Source organism: Notechis scutatus, chromosome 12 (assembly GCF_049901735.1).
Source record: "Notechis scutatus isolate UNSWTSFEM ecotype Mainland chromosome 12, rNotScu1.2, whole genome shotgun sequence".
NCBI classification, from domain to species: Eukaryota; Metazoa; Chordata; class Lepidosauria; order Squamata; family Elapidae; genus Notechis; species Notechis scutatus.
In genome coordinates, this window is record NC_142020.1 from 3,395,860 (window position 1) to 3,416,247 (window position 20,388).

A 20,388-nucleotide genomic window follows, 5' to 3' on the forward strand; every position below is an offset into this window, starting at 1 on the left:
TTAAGCTTTTAGGACCAATTTTTAATTGGGAATTAATACACATTTGGAGAAAGTGCACCTTTATGGAAAAATGTTGATTGCTCTTGCCCGAAGTGAAGTAGAACAGAAATTAAATATTATTATTTGGGTTGCTGTAGGAAAAATTGTATCATATCAATCTCACAAACTCCTTGGAATTAAGACCTATTCCAATCTTTGCTGCACTTAGCTGTACTTATGTACTTTTGTGCTGCAATTGCAACTCTACATATATATTTTCTTCTATTGATATCAACATCTCGTTTTATAAAATTCAAGCCAAGAGAAATCACTTTACCTTATTCTTCAATGAAGTCAATTTCAAAAACTTTGCTCTTTGATAAAACAAAAATTCCGTCTTAAGTAACATCTCCCCAAACTATACTTGTAAGGAGAAGTCGTCTTTGACTCACTGAAGTCAAATTTTATAGAAAATTTTTATTCAACATACAACATTTTTTTCCAGCCAAAAAGGCAATATACAGGAAGAATCATTGCACACTGTAGCTACAGAAACAAAACAAAACAAAACAAAAAACAAGGGAAGGGGGGAAAAGAAAAGGGAGAGGAGATAAGAACGGAGGAAGGGGTGAAGATAAAGAATACGAAATTAAAGGAGAAAAAAAAAAAGTGAAGGGAGTGTAAATGGCAGATTCTAGTTTTACTCACTCAAAAAGTAAGAAAAAAGTAGATATTCCACAAAGGTTTCCATTAACTCCAAACTAAAACAGGAAAGGAGGCTGGGACAGAAATAAAACTACACACAATGAATATTGACATCTGAGGAATTCGCTGGCAGACTCCCTCTGCGCGCCCCCCCCCCACCAAAAAAAGAGAAATCTCCAAGTGTTAAATTGTACATGTTGTTCCTTTGTTAAATATACAATTCCAGGTTTTTTTATTTTATTTTTGCCCCCTCCCAAGCTCCCTGCCCCTTTTTACAAAGTCAACAGCTTCCTAAATGCTAGCGAACGTGCCCTCAGTGCGAAGAAAAAGCGAGTTTGCTCGTCTGTCTTCCCAGATCAGCTAAAATTCAGTATAATTCAGGTGATTTTCCTTCCCCCAACCCCCCTTTTCTGCAATCCCACTGAGATGCCAGCTGCCGTACTCGGGACATCATTTCATTAACCCAAACCCTTCTTCCTTCTGAGCGGTTTCTAAAAGGAATATAAAGACGCCGCGGCTCTTTCGAGGAGTTTTTTGAGTCTTTCTTGGCCAAAAGTGATGGCGGGAAGTAGTGGAGGGGAGGGGGCTCTGACTCAAAAAGTCTTTTATTTAAAAACAACAACAATAATAATAGAATAATAAGAATAAAAAGAGAATTCCTAGGCTGATTGAAAAGACGTTTCTCCCCCGAATAAGTGCCAACAGTGTACACAATGAAGTAGAGATTGCTATTTATTGATGATGTGAGTTTTTCTTTGCATTTACAAATGCACAAAAATTTCATTTAAAGTATATAACTGAAGGAAAGAAATCAAACGTGACCCTAACCACAGTGCCAGCTAGCTGCAGTGATGGCAGGTACCACGCATCAGGGGGGGAAGAGGGGGGGAGAGGAGATCGGGCCGGGGGGGGGGGAGGAGAAAGGAGGGAGGGGGAGGGCAGCCCGCACAGACTGCCCCCTTAAAGGTACTACAGACAAAGAGTTCGCCAATGTCAACTTGTCCTATTTGACCCTTCCCTTCTTTTATGCTGACCATCTTCCTTGGTTTACGTTTCCCATAAAAACTCTCATTGGCACCCGATCTTTATTATTATTATTTTTTTTTATAAAACACCTTCATTTTTTTTTTTTTGCTCAAAAAAAAAAAAAAAAAATAGAGGGCAGTCAATAATAAGATATACAGAGAAGCCAAACTGAACAGCCTCAAAATAAAGTTAATAAATCAGCAGCAAATTGTCTTGCTGGACACTCCCGATCTCAAGTGCACGTGTACCAAAAGTCCTACAGTTGTTAAAAAGGTGCACGCACACACACACACACACACACACACACGCACGCAAACGCACGCACACACACACACACTTATTGTTGCCCCTTTTGCCTCGAACAAACTGGAGAGGGTAAGTCAGTTATGGATTTTAATAGCTTTTTCAAGGTACGTGTAGCGGCTTCTCTTTGGGGCTTTGTTGAAATGATCGAGCCCGAGCCATGGCCTGGGATGAGACATGTTGCCTGGAGGGAGAGAGGAAGAGAAAGGGTGAGACCGTTTCTGGAGGGTTTGCTGCGACACTCGACAAGCCCCGAAGCATTGTGACACCTAGAACCCACAACCCGCCTTCAACCTGAAGTTATCTCCCTCCAGGGTGGAATTGATTTAAGTCAAGTTGATTTAAACCACGATTTAAATCACTAGTAAAAAGGCTTGATCTAAATCAACTCATTTTAAATTGTAATTTTTATAAACAGCAACTGTCATCTCTGTTCCGCAGCAGCTCCTCCTCTGACCTGTTGCTGACCCACCGACAGTCCCAATATTGCAGAACCTACAGCCTCATGCTTCATAATTAAGCTCCATTTCATGTTGAATAAACTAAATTATTAATGTATTTTAAATGGAAAACTACCTTTAAATAGATTTTTACTACTCCCAAAGCATTTTATTAAAATAAATTTGATCAAAATAAAATAAATCAAGTTTATTTTTTTAAAAAAAAATCTGATTTTTTAGAATCAATTTTTATCCATGCTGGCTCCCACTTACTTTGAAGAAACCCCACCCCCTCACACACACCCTGCCCCACCCAGCCCCCAAATGAAAATAAATGGATCCTCACCGGGTTGGGGCTCAAAATCTTTCAAGTTCACTTCATATTCGTCTTCATTAAGATACTGGTGCCGGCCCATCATTACAATAGCAAACTTAAACTTCAAAGAGAAAAAAACAACAACAATAGAATATTTCTTTATCGCACTTCAGTGACTGCAACGAAAATTGGGCACGAGGACAAGGCGAGAGAAAAGGATAAACCTTTAGAAAGATTAATATTACATGGTATGGAATATGTTTTATCAATGGATAGAGAATAGAACAACCTAAAAAAGCGGAGGCGAGGACGGGAGCTCACCCCATTGTGTGGCGCTGGGGTCTCGAACCTAGGTATATCCTGATATACCTCAATTTACAATCACAATGACTTATGGTTATAATTCTGGCTTCTATCCATGCTTTCCTCTGTATTGAACCTGATTGTATTTTACACCTCAAATATAAAATCCAACGTTTGAAATATAGAGTATCTGAAGTATTTACATTTACAAAGCAATTCTAGGCAGTTTTATTCAGAAGATTGTAAGTGAGAACTTTGTGGGGGAAGGAAGGTCAGGTCCTTACAGATTTAATGACGAATGGTAAATCAAAAGAAGGAAGACCCCTTTCTTCTACTTCTCTCATGCCAATTCTAACACCCACCACCCTTTGCAGAGTAACAGATATTCTACTTCACATCAATACCTTTTCAAATTCCTTCTCTTGGATGTCCAGAACTGTCTGAATCCTCTTCATCACTTCTCGAAAATGTTCGCCCTAGAAGCATCAGAATTCCAGAAATACAGGATATTAACTCTAGCACCCTGATGGCAAACCTATGGCATACGTGCCACAGGTGGCACGCAGAGCCATTTGTGCCGGCACACAAGCCGCAGGCAAACTTACCTCACTGCGCATGTGCGCACCTCACAGCTGATTTTTGGCCTGTTTGAGGCCTTTCTCGGCCTCCCAGAGGCTTGAGGAAAGCCTCTGCAGCCCCCAAAAATAGGCCCGTTTCCTCACTTCCTGTATTTCTGGATATACCAGAAGTGACAAAATGGGCCTATTTTTCGGGCTGCAGAGGCTTTCACCAAGCTTCTGGGAGGCCAAGAAAGGCCTCAAACGGGCTGATAATCAGCTGGGAGGTGCAGTGCAGATAAGAGGGTAGGAAGGGGGGATTGCGTGCGCATGCGCAGGGGGCGTGGGGGGACACATTGCCTTCTGGGTGCTGGCGCGCAAGCGTGCGCACAATTTTTAGCACAGGAGCCCCGAAAGGTTAGCCACCACTGCACTAGCACGTTAAAGTCTATCAGGCATATATTATTCTAGTAAACTTTAGTTTCAGGTCTATTTTGTACATCTGAGATGATGCTTGACGGTGCTAAAAGCCTGTTTTGTGCGCATATTAAAGTTGAACAGCAGTGTGTACACATTTATAAACATTTATGCACACCCATGCTTGCACACTGATTAAGTTTACCACCCAAGAATGTTGACCAAAAGTTGTGATGAGTGGCTTGGAATGAACAATAATATGAAATTGATGAGACTGGATAGTCACTCGTTTGGGAAGACCATCCATCAAGCTTTTGGTCTCCAGTCTCCAACAAAATTTCTCTTTCGGTAGCACAGACTCAACGCAACAGCAGTTTATACAGAACCCACCTGGTGTATCCTTAGCAAGAAAGGGGTGCCAAATGTTCCAAAAACCTCTTTCTGGAAATGAGCCACTGTAATTAGCATCTCATTCTCCTTATCGAGCTCTACCTGGTCCAAAGGAATTTCCTACAGATAAAAAGATCAACGCGAGATGCGGATTAGGAAGATTGTCCACCAGCAGCATCAGCAGGACAGCTGAAAAGTATGGCAGTCGTGGAATCAGATCTTCTGAAAGAGGAAGTAACCCAAGACACCGACATCTGATTAGGAAGCAGCCACAGCAGGGGTGGGGCCCTCTGCCAGTGAAAACAAAGCTCCGTTTTCACTGGTAGAGGCACCACGGACCGGTCCTTTTGCTATTTCCAGGGCGGCCCCACGGGCCAGACACCCCTGAGCTCCTGGATCTCAAGGTGAGCAGAGCTAAAGCCCCTTTGGACACTTCATCAGCCCCTGGTGCTCTCTGAGCTCGGTGGTTTTCTTGCAGACGTTTTGTGACCCAAGCTAAGTAACACCATCAGTGCTGGTATTGAAACGTCTGCAAGAAAACCCACCAAGCTCAGAGAGCACCAAGGACCCGTCGGTTCAGCCCTGAGCTACAAATTTCCTTTTATCAGTATTTTGTCAACCTTTAAAGGTAAAGAAGAGGTTGGGAATTGTGATGGGGATAAAAATCAAACTGTAAGGCTCCCCTGTGTGCCCTAGCTTTGTCAAGTCTGCAAAATAGATCTTTGTTCCCATAATTTGCCCATTATGAGCAACTGATCTGGGGTTTCTGATAGGCTTCAAATCTCCTTTTTTTATCCCCAGCCTTTACAATATTTATTAAGTCTGGCAATCCCTAGCCTGGTGAAGATGATGGTATCGAAAACTTGCTCGCCTCATCCAATCAATCAAATGGACTGGAGAGAGCGATTCTACTACAGTTTGGGGATGGTTGTCTTCTGGGGGAAAAATTGCCAGCATATTTCCTCCTCCTCCCCACCCTTCTTTGAAGAGGGGAAAGTCCTCCTATTTTCCTTAAAGGGCTCCTGTGTTGCAATGTCAGATCTATTGGATCAGTTCAGATCTGGATATCTAAGGATTTTGGGTCCTTCAGGCAGATAAACTAAACAAGCCCCTGCTCCTGAAACCAAACCGATACAAAACACATAGGTGTACGAACTACAACTCCCAGAATTCCCCCAGCCATCATGGTGGACTGGATGGGAATTCTGGATGTTGAGGTCCATACATCCTGAAACTGAGGTTAAGAAGCACAGATCTGACAACAATTCTCCTAAAGCAGTTTAATAACGGCTGGTCACTTCACTGAGGCCTGTGGAGAAGATCTTTGTGAGGTATATCCTACACCTCAACCAAGTCCCAACGTTACCTATTAAAAGTAATTTCCCATCTTGCCTCTTTGCATACATGGGCCTCAGAACCCCATAAATGTAGTAAGACCCATTGGGAATTAATGGATTTTTTTCCTCAAGTGAAATGGGTGATGCACCTAACTATGGTTTATTGAACGAGCCATAATCACCTGGATTTTGCATCAAACCAAGCATCAAACAAAGCACATTGTGACTGAATTCAAAGGAGGAATTCAGTCATGAAAGCTGCTTGGGCCCATAACCCCATCAAGGGTCTGATGGCACTCAGATAAGTCATGTTTGAACATTGTTTCAACACTGACCTCTATTCGAAATGTCCGACTGGTTGCTGGCGATAAGCACTCTAATAATTCATCCTCCTGATGGACACCAATGATTTTGTAGCTTACGATTTCTAGCAGCCTTAACAAGAGAAAGATGGTGTAAGAATACTCGAAAACTCACAACTGAACTCCTGAGGAAGTCCTGTTCCTTTTGACAGAACTTAGCGCAGAAGGTGAGATGACTTTTAAGAATATGCATTCAAATCTGGCTTAACATACATTTTCACAATGGATAAATGGAGCCCAGTAAACATAAGGAATAAAAACATTTCAAATTGGTAATCAAATTAAGGTTTGGCTTTCCTAATTTGTTTAAGTATACTTTTTAGTTTCAGTAGATGTCTAGGGGTGGGGGGAAAAAACTTTTAATTAAGTAAAGAAAACACTTGCCTTAATTTCCCTGAACCTCTTTCAGCAAGTTCTACAGCTTTTTTACATTCATCTAGTAAGTCTCGCACACATCCATGTTTATCTGGATATAGTGTTATTTCCTAAAAAAAAAGTTAAGGGGAGGGTTGGGAAGAGAAAGAGAGAGGAAAAGAGAGAGAGAAAAGCAGAAGCCAATAATTAACTGCTGTAAGATGCAAAAGGAAATTAAAGTTAGAAGGAACAAGCTCTTGAGTTGTGTACAAATGCTAAAACCTACCAAGTTTATTTGATACTACAAAAGAATCACTAATATGAAAGGAGGCTATATTGCATACAAATAATGTTCTATGTATGCAATAGGGTTTGCAGGAAAAAAAATGTTGAATCAAAAAAGGAAGCTCTTTGGATAGTAAGATGGGCAGCATATAAATTTAACAAACAAGCAAACAGTTTGTTAATTGATTGCACCTTTGTGCAAATAAAGAGACTTGTGAAATTAGAACACTACTGAGCAATTATTCAGTTAGTTCATGTATGGAGCTGAAAAGTTAAGGAACAACAGCAAATCCCTACCCATAGATAAAAATTTGTTCCTCAAATACTTTACTATTACTGGAATTTTAGAATTAGTAAACATTTTGTAGGACAAATAGGTGAGTAACATGAATACACTTCCTATTTGATCATTCTGAACATCACAACAAATGAAAGGGCTTACCTCTTCCCTAAATTGGCTGTTTAGCCATATGCACTTAAAACTTCTCCTGTTTTCAAAGTCTGTGATTTTCATTTTAAGCTATGGAGAGTTGGGGGGGGGGGGGAAAGACACCAGTTTAATCATACTGAAAAACAAGCCAATTGTTCCTTCTTGCAGAAGTAACCGAAGCCCCTACCTGCTGATAATAAAGTTTCTTAGGTTGTCTGGGTTTGAAGAATTGCAGGAGATCTCTTAAAGTTCCATCATAATTATGCCTAAGAGGGTTACCAGGACCATCCCTGTAACTAAAAACCAGAGGCACAGACAGACAGACAGACAGAGACAAGGGGGAAAAAAAGAAAAGAAATCTTACTTTGAAATACTTTCTGCACAGCATTTCAATTGGATTTTTTTTATGTAATCAGTCTTTAATATTTTATATACTCTGTTTGATATCCACTATGATTTTTCCCTGCCTTTAGAATAAAGAGAGGGAGCCCTGGTGGCACAGTGGTTAGAATGCAGGATTGCAGGGTGACTCTGCCGACTGCCAGGAGTTCGATCCTGACTGGCTCAAGGTTGACTCGGCCTTCTGAAGTGGGTAAAATGAGGATCCAGATTTTGGGGGGGGGAAGAGGCTGACTCTGTAAACTGCTTAGAAAGGACTGGAAAGCACTATAAAGCGGTATATAAGTCAAAGTGCTATTGCCATATATAGGTTTTATAGAATCTACAGAGGTTTGCCATCTTGTGGGAAACATATTTTAAATAATCCTGCTACTTAAAAAGTATGCACGTTGATTCACAATAAAGATGACCAACTTGGAAAGAATATTTAACCAGAACATCAATTGCACCAGGATCTAAAACACAGATTTATGTGCAGCGTGAACCAAAATCCAATGAATCATCATCATCATCTTCGTTTAATGACCCCATAATCCCTTGCGGAGTGGAGTCTGGGCAACTGAATGGAGTTCGCAGAGTGTTTACTGGCTGGATGCCCTTCCTGACGCCAATGCGGAGTTTTGTTCAGCAGATATAGTCTCATTTCTCCAGAGAGAAAAATAACTGCCTTAACTAGGATCCAATCCAATCTAGTGAATCTGAAAGGAAATTTCCAACTGTGCCAAACGTTGCAATTTATCTTCTGTGCACAATTGGCTTTCCCTCCCCAAATTCAGGATTCTTCTCCAGGATTCCTGGAGATTTTTGGCATCAGGAATATACATGAGGTGTCATTCTCTCACATTTGTAGTTTTCAGCATCTACATTACAACATGAACCAGATGATATATTTGATCAACATCTCTTACCCTTGGGACTTGAAGAACTGCAACAGCATAGGATCCGTATTAAGCCTCTGAGCCACTGTCTTTGCAACCTGAAAATATTTTTTTAAAAAAGAATAGAAAGTGAGCTGAATTCTGGTAAACAATGGAACAGCTTCCCTTCCAGAGTTGTGGGTTTAAAAATTATGATTTTACTCCATACCACATTATTTGAATCCAACAGAGGTGCTGAGAAGAGAGTAAATACCTGAAAATAATTCATTCTGTTGGACAATGTGACAACAAAACCAGGATCATTGGGGATAGTTTTATCACAAAAGATGACGTCAACTCGGTAGTAGAGATCTCGAAAGTACTCTTTTGCTGTTGCTAATTCACTGTTGTCGTTTTCAGGGTCATCCCTTGTAAGCAGGAAAAAATTATAATTACACAAAAATTGCTGAAACATTGAAAAGATGATCAAAATCTGTAGCTCTTGGTAAACCTTTAGAAATTATTTCGTCCAAGTGAACAAGAGCGAACCCTAACTTCTAACAACGAACTACTAAAATAATGCACACATGCCAAAGAGCAAAAATGAAACTGTTTTTGAAAGAATTTCACAAAAACTCATTGCAATCACAAATTGTAGCCAGCCAACACAGCAGATTACTCAACTAAAACTCCAACAGATTATAAGCAAAATGGGGCTGAGCATTTTGTTTTAAGTAAAGACCTCGCTTAGAATGCTCTACCAGAGGATTTCAAGTCAACTGCAACCCACTGGAATAAAATTTGAGAAACGATGGAGTGTTTCACTACATAGTAAGTAAGAATCTGAAACAATTCCATTACTCCTTCAGTTTCTGTACTGAGGTCACAATATTAAAAGCAGTAGTAGTTTACCCTTCCTGAGTCCATCACTTAAGTATCAAAAAATCAACAATGGAGATCATTTTTAAATGTTATTAAACTTTGAATAGGCAGGGGGGCAAAACAAACAAACAAACCATGCCTAAATGGTTAAAGAGAGAGATCAAATCTGGGTCTAAGAAACTTCCTGACAGAGAGAACAATTAACCAATGGAACAGCTTTCCTCCCTGAGTTGTGGGTGCTCCATTGCTGAGGTTTTCAAGAAAAGATTGGACCATCATTTGACTGGGAGGGTATCAGGTCTCCTGTCTTGAGTACGGGGGTTGGACCATTGGTGGGATGCTACTGGTTCTGCCCGGCTTTATAGAACTGGTAGCTCTGAAGAGCAGCAGACACCAAACTGGTTCTGTGTTTGCTGCTGTTTGGCCCACCCGCCTGCCCAGGCTCTTACCTATCCTTTATTTCCTGCTTTTTCAACCTCAGCTGCTTTGCGCGGCACAGCTGAGGTTGAAAAAGCAGTAAAAAAAGAAGCTTTTCAAATGCTGTGCACCTGCGCACTGCGTTTTTCAGCTCTCTGGGTGGCGCAGCTTAAGGTCTTTTTACACGCGCGCACAGCATCATCGAAAGTTACCAAACCGGTAGTAACACCGGTTGAATCCCACCCCTGGGTTGGACTAGAAGACCGCCAAGGTCTCTTCCAGCCCTATGCTTCTTTAACTGTTGTTTCCACTGTTTGCCTTAAGAAATTACATTGGATGAGGCAGCACTCACACAGAGCCTACATTTGTCTTGCAACAAAAAAAAGGGGGGGGGGGAATAAAAGCTTCTATCTGGTATCCTTCCCCCCCCCCTCCAATGGAACATTCTAAACCACAGGTATCCTGTCTGTCTGTCCCTGGCCTGGAAAATGGTTGTTTTGAACTTAAAAGGTTTCAATTGAAAAACATTTTGCCTATCTCATCACAGATTTAACCCAGTTATCTTTTAAACTAATGGTGGAACCAGATGTGTTGGAACCCGTATTGATTTGGGCTGCTGGGGGTTATGGAAGCTGACACATCCAAGGGACGTTCTACTGGGAGAACCTGGGATTGAAATTTTCAAAGCCCTTGCACAAAAATGGTTGCAAGCCTACTTTTGAAACACAATGATGTCACCGTCCATGAGTTCGTCAAGAGCTTTGTCGAGGGAAACATCATAGTCTTGAATTCTCTCTGTTAAATTCGGTTTAACTTCCTGGGGAAAAAAGAACCCCACAAGAAATTAAGGGGTTAGTTATCAGAAGTCATAATTAAGGAGAAATAGTTCATTTTCAATCCTAAATAAAAATTGTATATATTTTTGTATAGGTAGCCACAGTACACATACGTAAGTATTCAGCGTCCTACAGTACATCTAACCACTATTCCTTCAGGATAAAAATGTACTCAAAGCCATGCCCTGAAGATAACTTTTCAGTTATAAACACTAACAAATGTATTCTGGCATTAGCTCTTAGGGATCTATCTGATTTCTATTTTGGAAAGAACAAAATAAAAATAAAAAGATTAGCCTCTGCGGTTCTGCAATTCTCTTTTAATAATATTTTATGATAGGCTTCTCAGCCTAGAAAAAGAAATGGGAGTTTGTGCAGGGTTACAAGCACAGAAGATCTTCTGGTATAATGAACTTAAAATAGGTACTAAAGCAAAGGTAGTTACCAAAATTTCGATAACTCAATTCCTCTTTCCCTTTCAATATATCTGATAAAGGAAGACTTGACTATTTTTATTTTGAGTTCTAAGTACCTATTGCGGGTGATTCATTTTTAGAGGTTTACCTTTGTTCTGCTTCATTAGAACCAACTAGGGCTCTTATACCACTGATAAATTCGTTATGGCATGACTTTTTTCTGATGAAAATACTGTCAAATATTATCTATCTGTTTTCAAAGGGATCATTCTTGGGTGAAAACACTCCAAAAAGCTAAGGCAGAACTTTAATTATACATACTTGCTGAGGCAAACATTACAACGGAGGTTGTAATGTTTAAATTACAACCATGTGATTCGCTTAAGAACGACGGTGACTCGACTTATGACTGAAGTAAAAGTTGTTGCAAAAAAAAATAATAATCATTATTACAGCCACAATAATTTAGAACAAACTTTGCAAGAAATTCTAATCTCAATAGTGGCTGTAAGTCAAGGGCTGCCTGTATTGTGTGCAATATTAAGAATTTGTTAAGCTTTTCCCTGGGCCACAATCTATGTGAGGACATTGAATGACGTATAGAAGGCAAATCTACGTGTCCCCGGATAATGTTGCAGGATCCAATCTGGGTCAGTCATCAGAACCAGAGGTTTAGTCTTCTGAGATTTTGGCCTCCTGCTGGAAGCCATCTTGAGGGAACTTCTCTTTCTGTCCACACGTTCTGGTGAGAAAGAAGTTTCTGATGATGGGCTCCAAAAATGTCAGAAGATGAAACCTCTGGTCCCAGTGACCGACCCAGATTGGATCCAGCAACATTGAATGCAATTCCTAATTCACTGCTGCATCTAAAATTGCTCCGTGCTCCCTCTTACCCCCTTTCCAACATGTTCCCTTCTGCTGATGTTGCTGGATGGGGACACTTTCCTAAGTTTACATGTTTTCCTAAGTTCACACAATAATTGTACGATTTCAGGAAAACATGTTTTTTTTTTTTTTAAACTCTCCTTGTAAAAAATTTAAATCGTTGCTTGGAACGTAATTTGGAAAAACTGCCAAACTTTGCAATTTGTTCCAACTATTTGTTAAAAAGAAGACACGTTTAAAAGAAATGTGTTCATATTTGGAGTGCTTAAAGTTTATTGTGCTGTAAAGACATTTATTCACTCTGACAATATTTCATAACATTCAGACACCCCCCCCCCCGCCAGATAAATGTCTCAAAGAATAATTCTACTTTTAAGGAAAAAGTAAATAAATGGCCCAAACCTCATAGAGGATAAGATTAGATTCTTGGGGAAATCCTGCTCTTTCACACATAACTGGCAGTAAGTCACCTTGGGAGGAAGAACAGAACAGGGGAAAAATATACATATTGCAACTTCTGCTTCTGTGGAAAAATATTGTGTCTACAAAGCATTTTAATAATCTAATAATTATTTTAATTATCTAATGTTATGGTTTACCTCAGAAATCAAAACTATAGCTCAAAATTAGCTTCTCTCACAGATTCAACAGTTAGAGATGAACTTTGCTATCCTATATTTAAAGAGTTCTGACAAATATATGATCTGAAACTACAGAATTTTATTATGCAAAGCATAATATGTGGGGTGGAATATTTTTTTTCTTTTGGCTTAACACAATTCTTAAGGGGCTCTTTATGAGCAACAAAAACGTCAAAAACTCACGTATTTTGCAGGATATAGGTGTGTAGATATGTCCACAATAATTCAAACTTCGTGTCTTTGGATCATACATTTTCAGAAACAGCATTACATCGTCTACAAAACAGCAAAAATGATTTTCAAAGAAGAACAAAATATCCAATTGTGCCTGAGCTGTTTTTGTATATATCTCAACCAATTATATTTGGTGTAGTGTAAAAATATAGTAAGAAAAATGTTTGGTATTTAATGATGTGGATTATAGTTTTATCCTTCTCAAATGATTGATAAATCAACGATACAGCCAATCTTGATTGTACTTTCAATCAAAGTACAGTGAATTTACTCAATCTTAAAACAATTTTTTTTAAAGCAAGTTATGGAAACAAGAGCCAGGACTAGTCCATCGACTGATCAAAATCTAACTTTTAATATCCCTTCTTTTTTCTGAACTGTTTCCAGTTCATCAGTCTAGATACTATCATGCAGTTAAAGAATCAATTGAGGAATGTCCCTTCTTTTCTCTTTTCAATCTCTCATCTTAAAAGGAAAATAAAACTTACTTAAGCTCATTTTTAGGGTTTGCACCACACTATTAATCTACTTCAGGGTTCCCCAAGGGTCAGCAGGAAACTCTGACTGGGGAATTCTGGGGTTGATAAATGGCCAATGATCAAAATGATGAAAAGCCATGCGGTGTCAATTAGAGGGTCTCTGGATAGAGCTCTGCACCATCCCCTAGTCCTGAAGGTGACGTGCCTAATGGCAACTACAACTCCCAGAATTCCCCATCCAGCACGGTGAGATAGTATCACCCAGGGCTGCATTGCACAGTTACCAGTAAGAGCAGCCTTGAATGGTTTGGAGATGAACAATTTCAAACTTCATGAAGGTGTCAATGAACTGCTTTACCACTGGTATTTACATACTGGTATTTTTTTTTTTTTTGGGGGGCTTCAGAGGCTACCAACTTGGAACTGGGGGTCAAAAGGGGCCAATCCACAAGGTTCCTTTTGACCAGTATTTCTCAACCATGGCAGCTTTAAAATGTGCAGACTTCAATTCCCGGAATTCCCCAGCCAAATTAAGGATGTATCGACTTCCAGCATGGCTGACTGGGGAATTCTGGGAGTTGAAGTCCAAGCATTTTAAAGTTGCCAAGGTTAAGAAATGCTGCTTTAGATTTCCCAGGACTTCAATGGATTGACCAACTTTTTTTTATTAGGTGAGAGGACTTCCAGATAACCTTGTTCTTCGTAGTTCGGGAAGAAACAATTCATACAGTGCTAACAAGGAAATCCCCATTTCGTCAATACAAACAGCTTCAATATCCTACAATCCAAAATGTTGACTTCATTCTATGGAAAGGAAGACGACCATATTATTCCCTTCGGCATGAAACTCGCAGGCCATGGGACTTACGGTCTTTGTCGAACTTGGGTAACGTTGCCCCTGTAGCAGCCATTTCTGGATCTACTGTTTCAAGGAATATTGTCCACGGGTTTTCATTGTCGCTGAGCTCAATCATCTGTGAGTGATAAAGGAGAGGGAAAGAAGCAATAAGTGCAAAATAGTCTGAGGAAGGAACAGGTAATATTACGGCTTCATCAGTGAAGAAAAGCATTTAAAGTATTTTTAATAATTCAATGTTGCATTGGATTAGAAGAAAACCTGGACTCAAAATTTTGCTATAACCTGGGGGAGGATAACCTTGATCAGCTGGTGTAATCTAGGGCTCTGGTTTTTGAATTTTTGCTTTTAAATGTGTTAAATACATTTTAAATGTATTTAAATCTTGGCATTCTTCCTAGGCCCAGATAATTTTACACCTAAGACAGGACTAGACTGGTGTCATAGCTATACTGGCCAATCTAGGGCATATGCAAATTTAAAATATTATTTAGGTTCCTTTGAAAAAAATAACAATTTTTTGTCATGTACTTTTCAATACAACAGAATTTTACATGTGCAAAATGTTATGCATTTTTTATCTTAGACAACTGTGGAGAAACAAAGGAGAATAGGTGAAATTAACTCATTTGGAATTGGGCAAGACTTCAGAAGTGATATTTCCTCCCTGATGTGCACTCACAGTTTTACTGCCATCAGCTTCGTTGTCTAACATGGCTGGTCTTTTTGTCCCATTGCTTCGTGCTTGCATCGGCCACAACCGTATCTGATCTTGCGGGAAGCCCTACAAGGTTTTGAAAAAAAGCAAATGTACATGCTGACTAGAAAAAGATAAGCCATTACGAGACCAGTGTCAGGTTTTTAATGCCCAAGTGATGAAATTATTCTACGCAAAAAAAGTCAGGGACTAAATCGCTACCTCCTCCTGTTGGCGCTCACCATTGTTTGGGAAAGGTTTTGAACAAATTCTCCCAGTGTGGAACTCTTCAAGACTTTGAACACTGTGTACTTCACTTTTTCTTCATCGTACATGTCATTGCCTTGATGGCCACAGAACTGGTCCTCTGTTACTATCTGAAATTACACAAGCATTGGGTTATTGAAACAAATGTGGATCACAACGGAAGTCTTCTCTATTTCCACAATGATGGACACCTTAGAAGTTGAACATTCATGTTCTAGCTTCTAGTTTCTCTCAACTTTTGGGGGGTGGTGGTTGGTGGAATACTAAAATATAACTCAGATTCAGACCTATTACAGAGCTAACACCTTGTGTTAACTTCTGCCATTGGGACATACAGATAGTCCTTGAGTTACAAAAGTTTGTTTAGTGAACATTCAAATTACAACGGTACAAGTGACTTATGATTGTCAATTCTGCTGAATGTAACTGAGTTACATGTTTAATTAATCCATCATAAACAACCCTTAAGGACATATTTTTTTTCAAATGCAATTGATCAGCACACTATATTACTACATGGTATCAGTTTTTAAGAAAACAGCTGATATCAAATTGAAAGAAAGTGTGCTGACAGTGTGCTGATCAAGTGTGTTTGAAATATATGTTCTTAAAAGATTGCTTATGATGGCTTAATTAAACAGGCATGTAACTTCAGTTACATTCAGCAAAATTGACTGAAACCAGGTTATGACTTATGACCATTTTTCATACTTACGACCGTTGCAGCATCCCCAAGGTCACGTGATCAGAATTCAGGTGCTAGGCAACTGGTTCATATTTATGACCGTTGCAGTCTCCCGGGATCATGCAAACTTCTTTTGACTGGCAAAATCAACGGGGAGGCCAGATTCACTTAACTTACTCACTTCACAACTGCAGTGATTCACTTAACAGATGTGGCAAGAAAGGTCGTAAAATGGGGGCAAATCTCACTTAAGACATGTCTCGCTTAGCAACACAAATGTTGGGCCTCAACGGTGGTTGTAATCTCTCAAAACTGCCTGGCTGTTGCAGAATAAGGCAGGTGCAAATGAAGTGGGGCTGCCCTTTGCAGATGCTTGCAACATCTGGACACAAGAGGGCTCACTGAAGCAGGCAGAAAGAAAGGAAGGTGGACTCTTGTGGTTCAAGTCCAACTGCCATCACCCTCCATAAATGGAAAGGAAAAGGATTCTGCATGAATGCACAGCAAAAATACATTTCGTGCAGAATACATCCACTTTACTAAAACTAAAACCCCTTTCAGAATTAATTGGCACGAGACTTTCCTGTCTCCTCTTGACATTAGGCCATCGTTGGCGAACCTTGCTCTCCTCCTACAGTATCTACAAATGAGAGGAACTTTACTATCACCTGTCAAGTTTTGATTGAAACTCATCAGGTAGTTTTAACTCTCCCAGGTGACTGGGTCTTAGTTCTATTATTAACTATGTCCCTCTAAGTACCAAATGCAAGTGGAGGGGAGTTACTTGGAGAAGTTGGGAAAAAATGTATTAAGGGTAATTTACAAATGTAAATATACTTTTCTGTTCCTGTGGGTACATACTCCTTCGGTGTTCCTTTTACAGAGATTATGGGGGGGGGGGGGGAATAATTGCTAGATATCCTGGCTGTTCCGACACTGCTTATCTCCAGTGGCTGCTTAAGGACAAACAGTCCAAAATTACACTGCAGGTGGCTAGATTCTACACAGCAGCACTGGGGATTCGTTGGAAACACCCTACGGATTATATACAACAAATGCGGCCAATCCTTTGCACTGCTTTTTTCCTTTCCTTTTTAGTAATAAACTGACTAGGAGCCATGGATTGTGATTTTATGGATTGTGATTTTAAGGATTTATGGATTGTGATTTTAAGTGTAGTTAGAACCATGTACAATTGACAGGCTGGATTTTATTGCAGATTTTATCTGTTATTTATTATTTTATTCTAGAACTTTTAATTGTATATTTATTGAGTGTTTTTTATTTGTTCTGGTCTCTGATCTATGACTATAATAAATAACTAAATTCTGAAATACTGTAAATATAAAGAAAAACAATAAAGCCAAGTTGCTTAGTTTCGACCACAAGAAGCACTGCTGAAAAATATTCAACTGATTAGATACCATGGAAGAGAAGATAGCGATCAAACTGCATATAATCTGCCTTTAGATTTGCTGGTCTCCATATGCCAGCTGGAGAGAAGGAAAGTTGTGGAATACCAGCGTGAATAAAGATACAGTTGGTAGTCCTTGAGTTACGACCACAATTGTGCCCCAAATTTCTGTCGCTAAGTGAGGCATTTGCTAAGTGAATTTTGCCCCATTTTACGATCTTTCTTGACAAAATTGTTAAGTGAATCATTGCATTTGTTAAAGTTAGTGACATGGTGACTGGATTCCTCATTGACCTAGCTTGTCAGAAGATCGCAAAAAAGGGCTCACATGATCCTCGGGACACTGCAACCGTCATAAGTACGAACCTGTTGTCGAGCATGTAAATTTTGATCATGTGACTGCAGGGGTGCCGCAATGGTTTGTGTGAAAAACCATACGTCACTCTTTTCAGTGCTGTTTGAACTGTCACTAAATGAACTATCGTTAAGTCATAGACTACCTGTCCATTTGATACTCAACTGCTTTGAAACTTATTGAATTTGGTACTCAACACATTTTGACATGAACATTTTGTCCATCATTTGTTTTGGTAGTCAATACACGAGCTAGAACTTGTCAGCATTGGCTGCCTTATGACTCACTACGTTATTCCTTGTGGGGAAAATTTGTTTGGTACTCATCAAACCTCCCAGAACCAATTAATGATGAGCACCGAGTCACCACTGTACATCAAATCAACTTCCATGGGTTATACTCAAGGCTTACGGGGAGAACTTGCCCGTCATCACAAAGATTTGGGCTTGGAATGACAAGAGAGTCTACTGAGCCACAAACTCAACTAGAGTTAGCAATGAACTTTTATCCTTGACTGATTCACAGTTCTACTTTTAGCACAAGTTACAATGACCTGCATCCAGATGGAAGGGGGTGAGAAAGAGGACCAACGAAGGGAAAATGAGCAGAAATGACACAGAAAACCCAAGGCAGCTCCTTCTCCAAGCTCACCTGTACTTGCATATAGAGGTGGGCTTCTTGCCTCTCCTTTCTCTTTTGGGCCTCTATTCTTTTTTCTTCCTGCAATCGTTCCACCAGCTGCTGAGGAATATCATGATCTGTGACTGCTTGCAAAACCTCACCTGCAAGAAATACAACATTGGCACTAGGAGAGTTTTAAAGGCAAAACAAAGCAGCCAATGACTTGAGGATGGTCATTTGGTCTGTCCGTCCGTCCATCCATCCAGGTATTTGAAGGACTGCCTCTCACCAAACATATCTACCCATCCCATCAAGTTGGGAAGAGCTGGTCAACCTGTTTTCCAAAGAACCAGAAGGCAAAACAAGAAACAATGGATGGAAACTAATCAAGGAAAGAAGCAAGCTAAAATTAAGGAGAAATTTCCTAACAGTGAAAACAATTAACCAGTGGAATGGGTTGCCTTCAGAAGCTGTAGTTGCCCCAACACTTGGGGTTTACAAGAAGGGACTGGAGAGCCATTTGTCCATAAGTCTTCTACTTGGGCAGGGGGTTGGACTAGAAGACCTCCAAGGTCCCTTCCAACTCTTTTATTTTGTTATTCTGAATGTGGAGGGCATTGTCCAAGAAGGAATGTCATCTGATGGGACACAGGAGACCTCTTCTGCTCCAGCACCCATCCTCTGGAATATTCTCTCAGCAGAAGTGAACCCCCCCCTCCCCCGGGCTTCTGGAAGAGCCTAAAATCTTGGCTCTGTTACTTAGTCTGGGCCCTGACAGGGGCCTGCTACATTGGGGGTGGATGATGGGTGGAGAAGATTCTCACCCCAGGCTGTCCATCATCTTGGTTCTTAACTTTTAATTGTTTTTAAAGCTTTTAACACTGTTTATTATATTGTAAGTTGCCCGGCCTTGCTGTATTAGTGAGCTGGGTGTACAGAGATTAATTAATTAGGTGAACAATGGACCGGATTCCTGCCTAAGCTACATTTGCACATTCTACAAGACGGCGGAATTTATTAACCTCTCTCTCATAATACAAACTACCTCAACAGAGGGATTGTCAACAATCCTTCACAGAGTCAGTTTTCTATCAGAAGTGATGAACTCATTTGCATTGGTGAACTGCTAGAAAGAACTTTAGTATTTGAAATTTCACTCTTCCATTTAGACTATTTATTTATACAGTTAGCAATCTTTTAAACACTACGACACAACATTCCTTTGTAATGTTAAGCTTCTTAACACAATTTCTTAACAGCTGTCTGGATTGCAGATTCCACTAAGTACACTGCCCAAACTGACATCAGGATGACTGTTAAGCACACGTCATCCTTTTTTAAAACAGAGGATACAAATTATTGCACCTCTGAAGGTCGGCATTTTCTTCAGCAGGATTTTAGAAATGTTTCTGTACTCAGCATACCACATGCATTAGTTGTGCATGTCTTCATTTGAAGAAAGAGAGATAAATTTAAAACAACAAGCAGAGCTTCAGATAAGTTCATTCTGGATCCTTGAGCTGCCAATAGCCGAAGCCTTGTATTTATTTATTGCTTAGAAGCAGATTATTTTGTTTTTTGGCTTTTTTAACTGCTCTAAAATGGAGGGCAATGGCCAAATTTTAAATGTCAAGCCCTTGTATTATGAAATATTCCAAACTGTAGGATTTGCTATAGAAAACATGTTCAATATCATCCTCCAGATGGAGACCATGTGGTATCTAGCTTTTTTATCCCCCCAATCCCTTTTTGAAAGTGAGTGTCCATGAATCAGGTTTCTTAAATACTTAGGTTTCTTCCTTTTTCACAACAAGAAACCTGGCAGATACCACCTTAAAGTACATACTTTTAAGTAATGAGAGAAACAACACTCTCCTTGTAGTTGTAAACCTCAATTGCCTTCCCTTCGTGTTAGCATCAGTTTTGCAAGTGTGGTCTCAGAAGTGCAACGTGTGAGACAGTCCTTAAATACAGCATGGAGAAAGTCAACATTCAGGCCTGTTTTACATTTCAACAGATGACTGGTGCACCTACTTAGCTTTGACTCCCTGATATAAACCAACATGTATGCGTTGGTACAGTGTCGCACAGATAGGTCATCATCATGGCCTCCATAGTTATGCTCAATTGCTTCTTCTTTTGTACATCTAGATACAACGTCATCATCAAATTTACACCACTGTGAAAATAAAGCAATGAATTTAAAAACGGCAAGTATTCAATAAAACATTCATGTTCTAAAT

At 39.8% G+C, this 20,388-nt stretch overlaps 1 protein-coding gene across 1 annotated transcript in view; it reads right to left on the reverse strand.

The window, feature by feature from the left end:
• Positions 1 to 436: 436 nt before the first annotated feature.
• USP7 (ubiquitin specific peptidase 7) overlaps positions 437 to 20,388 on the reverse strand; it is a 92,026-nt gene continuing 72,074 nt past the window's right edge. The window contains 18 exon segments of the mRNA XM_087973134.1: positions 437 to 2,197; positions 2,800 to 2,890; positions 3,477 to 3,548; positions 4,437 to 4,556; positions 6,109 to 6,208; positions 6,520 to 6,620; positions 7,217 to 7,294; positions 7,392 to 7,500; positions 8,512 to 8,579; positions 8,735 to 8,888; positions 10,476 to 10,576; positions 12,299 to 12,366; positions 12,721 to 12,813; positions 14,119 to 14,224; positions 14,789 to 14,890; positions 15,046 to 15,180; positions 18,176 to 18,306; positions 20,180 to 20,324. Of these exon segments, the coding sequence (XP_087829260.1) occupies positions 2,091 to 2,197; positions 2,800 to 2,890; positions 3,477 to 3,548; positions 4,437 to 4,556; positions 6,109 to 6,208; positions 6,520 to 6,620; positions 7,217 to 7,294; positions 7,392 to 7,500; positions 8,512 to 8,579; positions 8,735 to 8,888; positions 10,476 to 10,576; positions 12,299 to 12,366; positions 12,721 to 12,813; positions 14,119 to 14,224; positions 14,789 to 14,890; positions 15,046 to 15,180; positions 18,176 to 18,306; positions 20,180 to 20,324 (1,881 nt within the window). The 3' untranslated portion in view covers positions 437 to 2,090.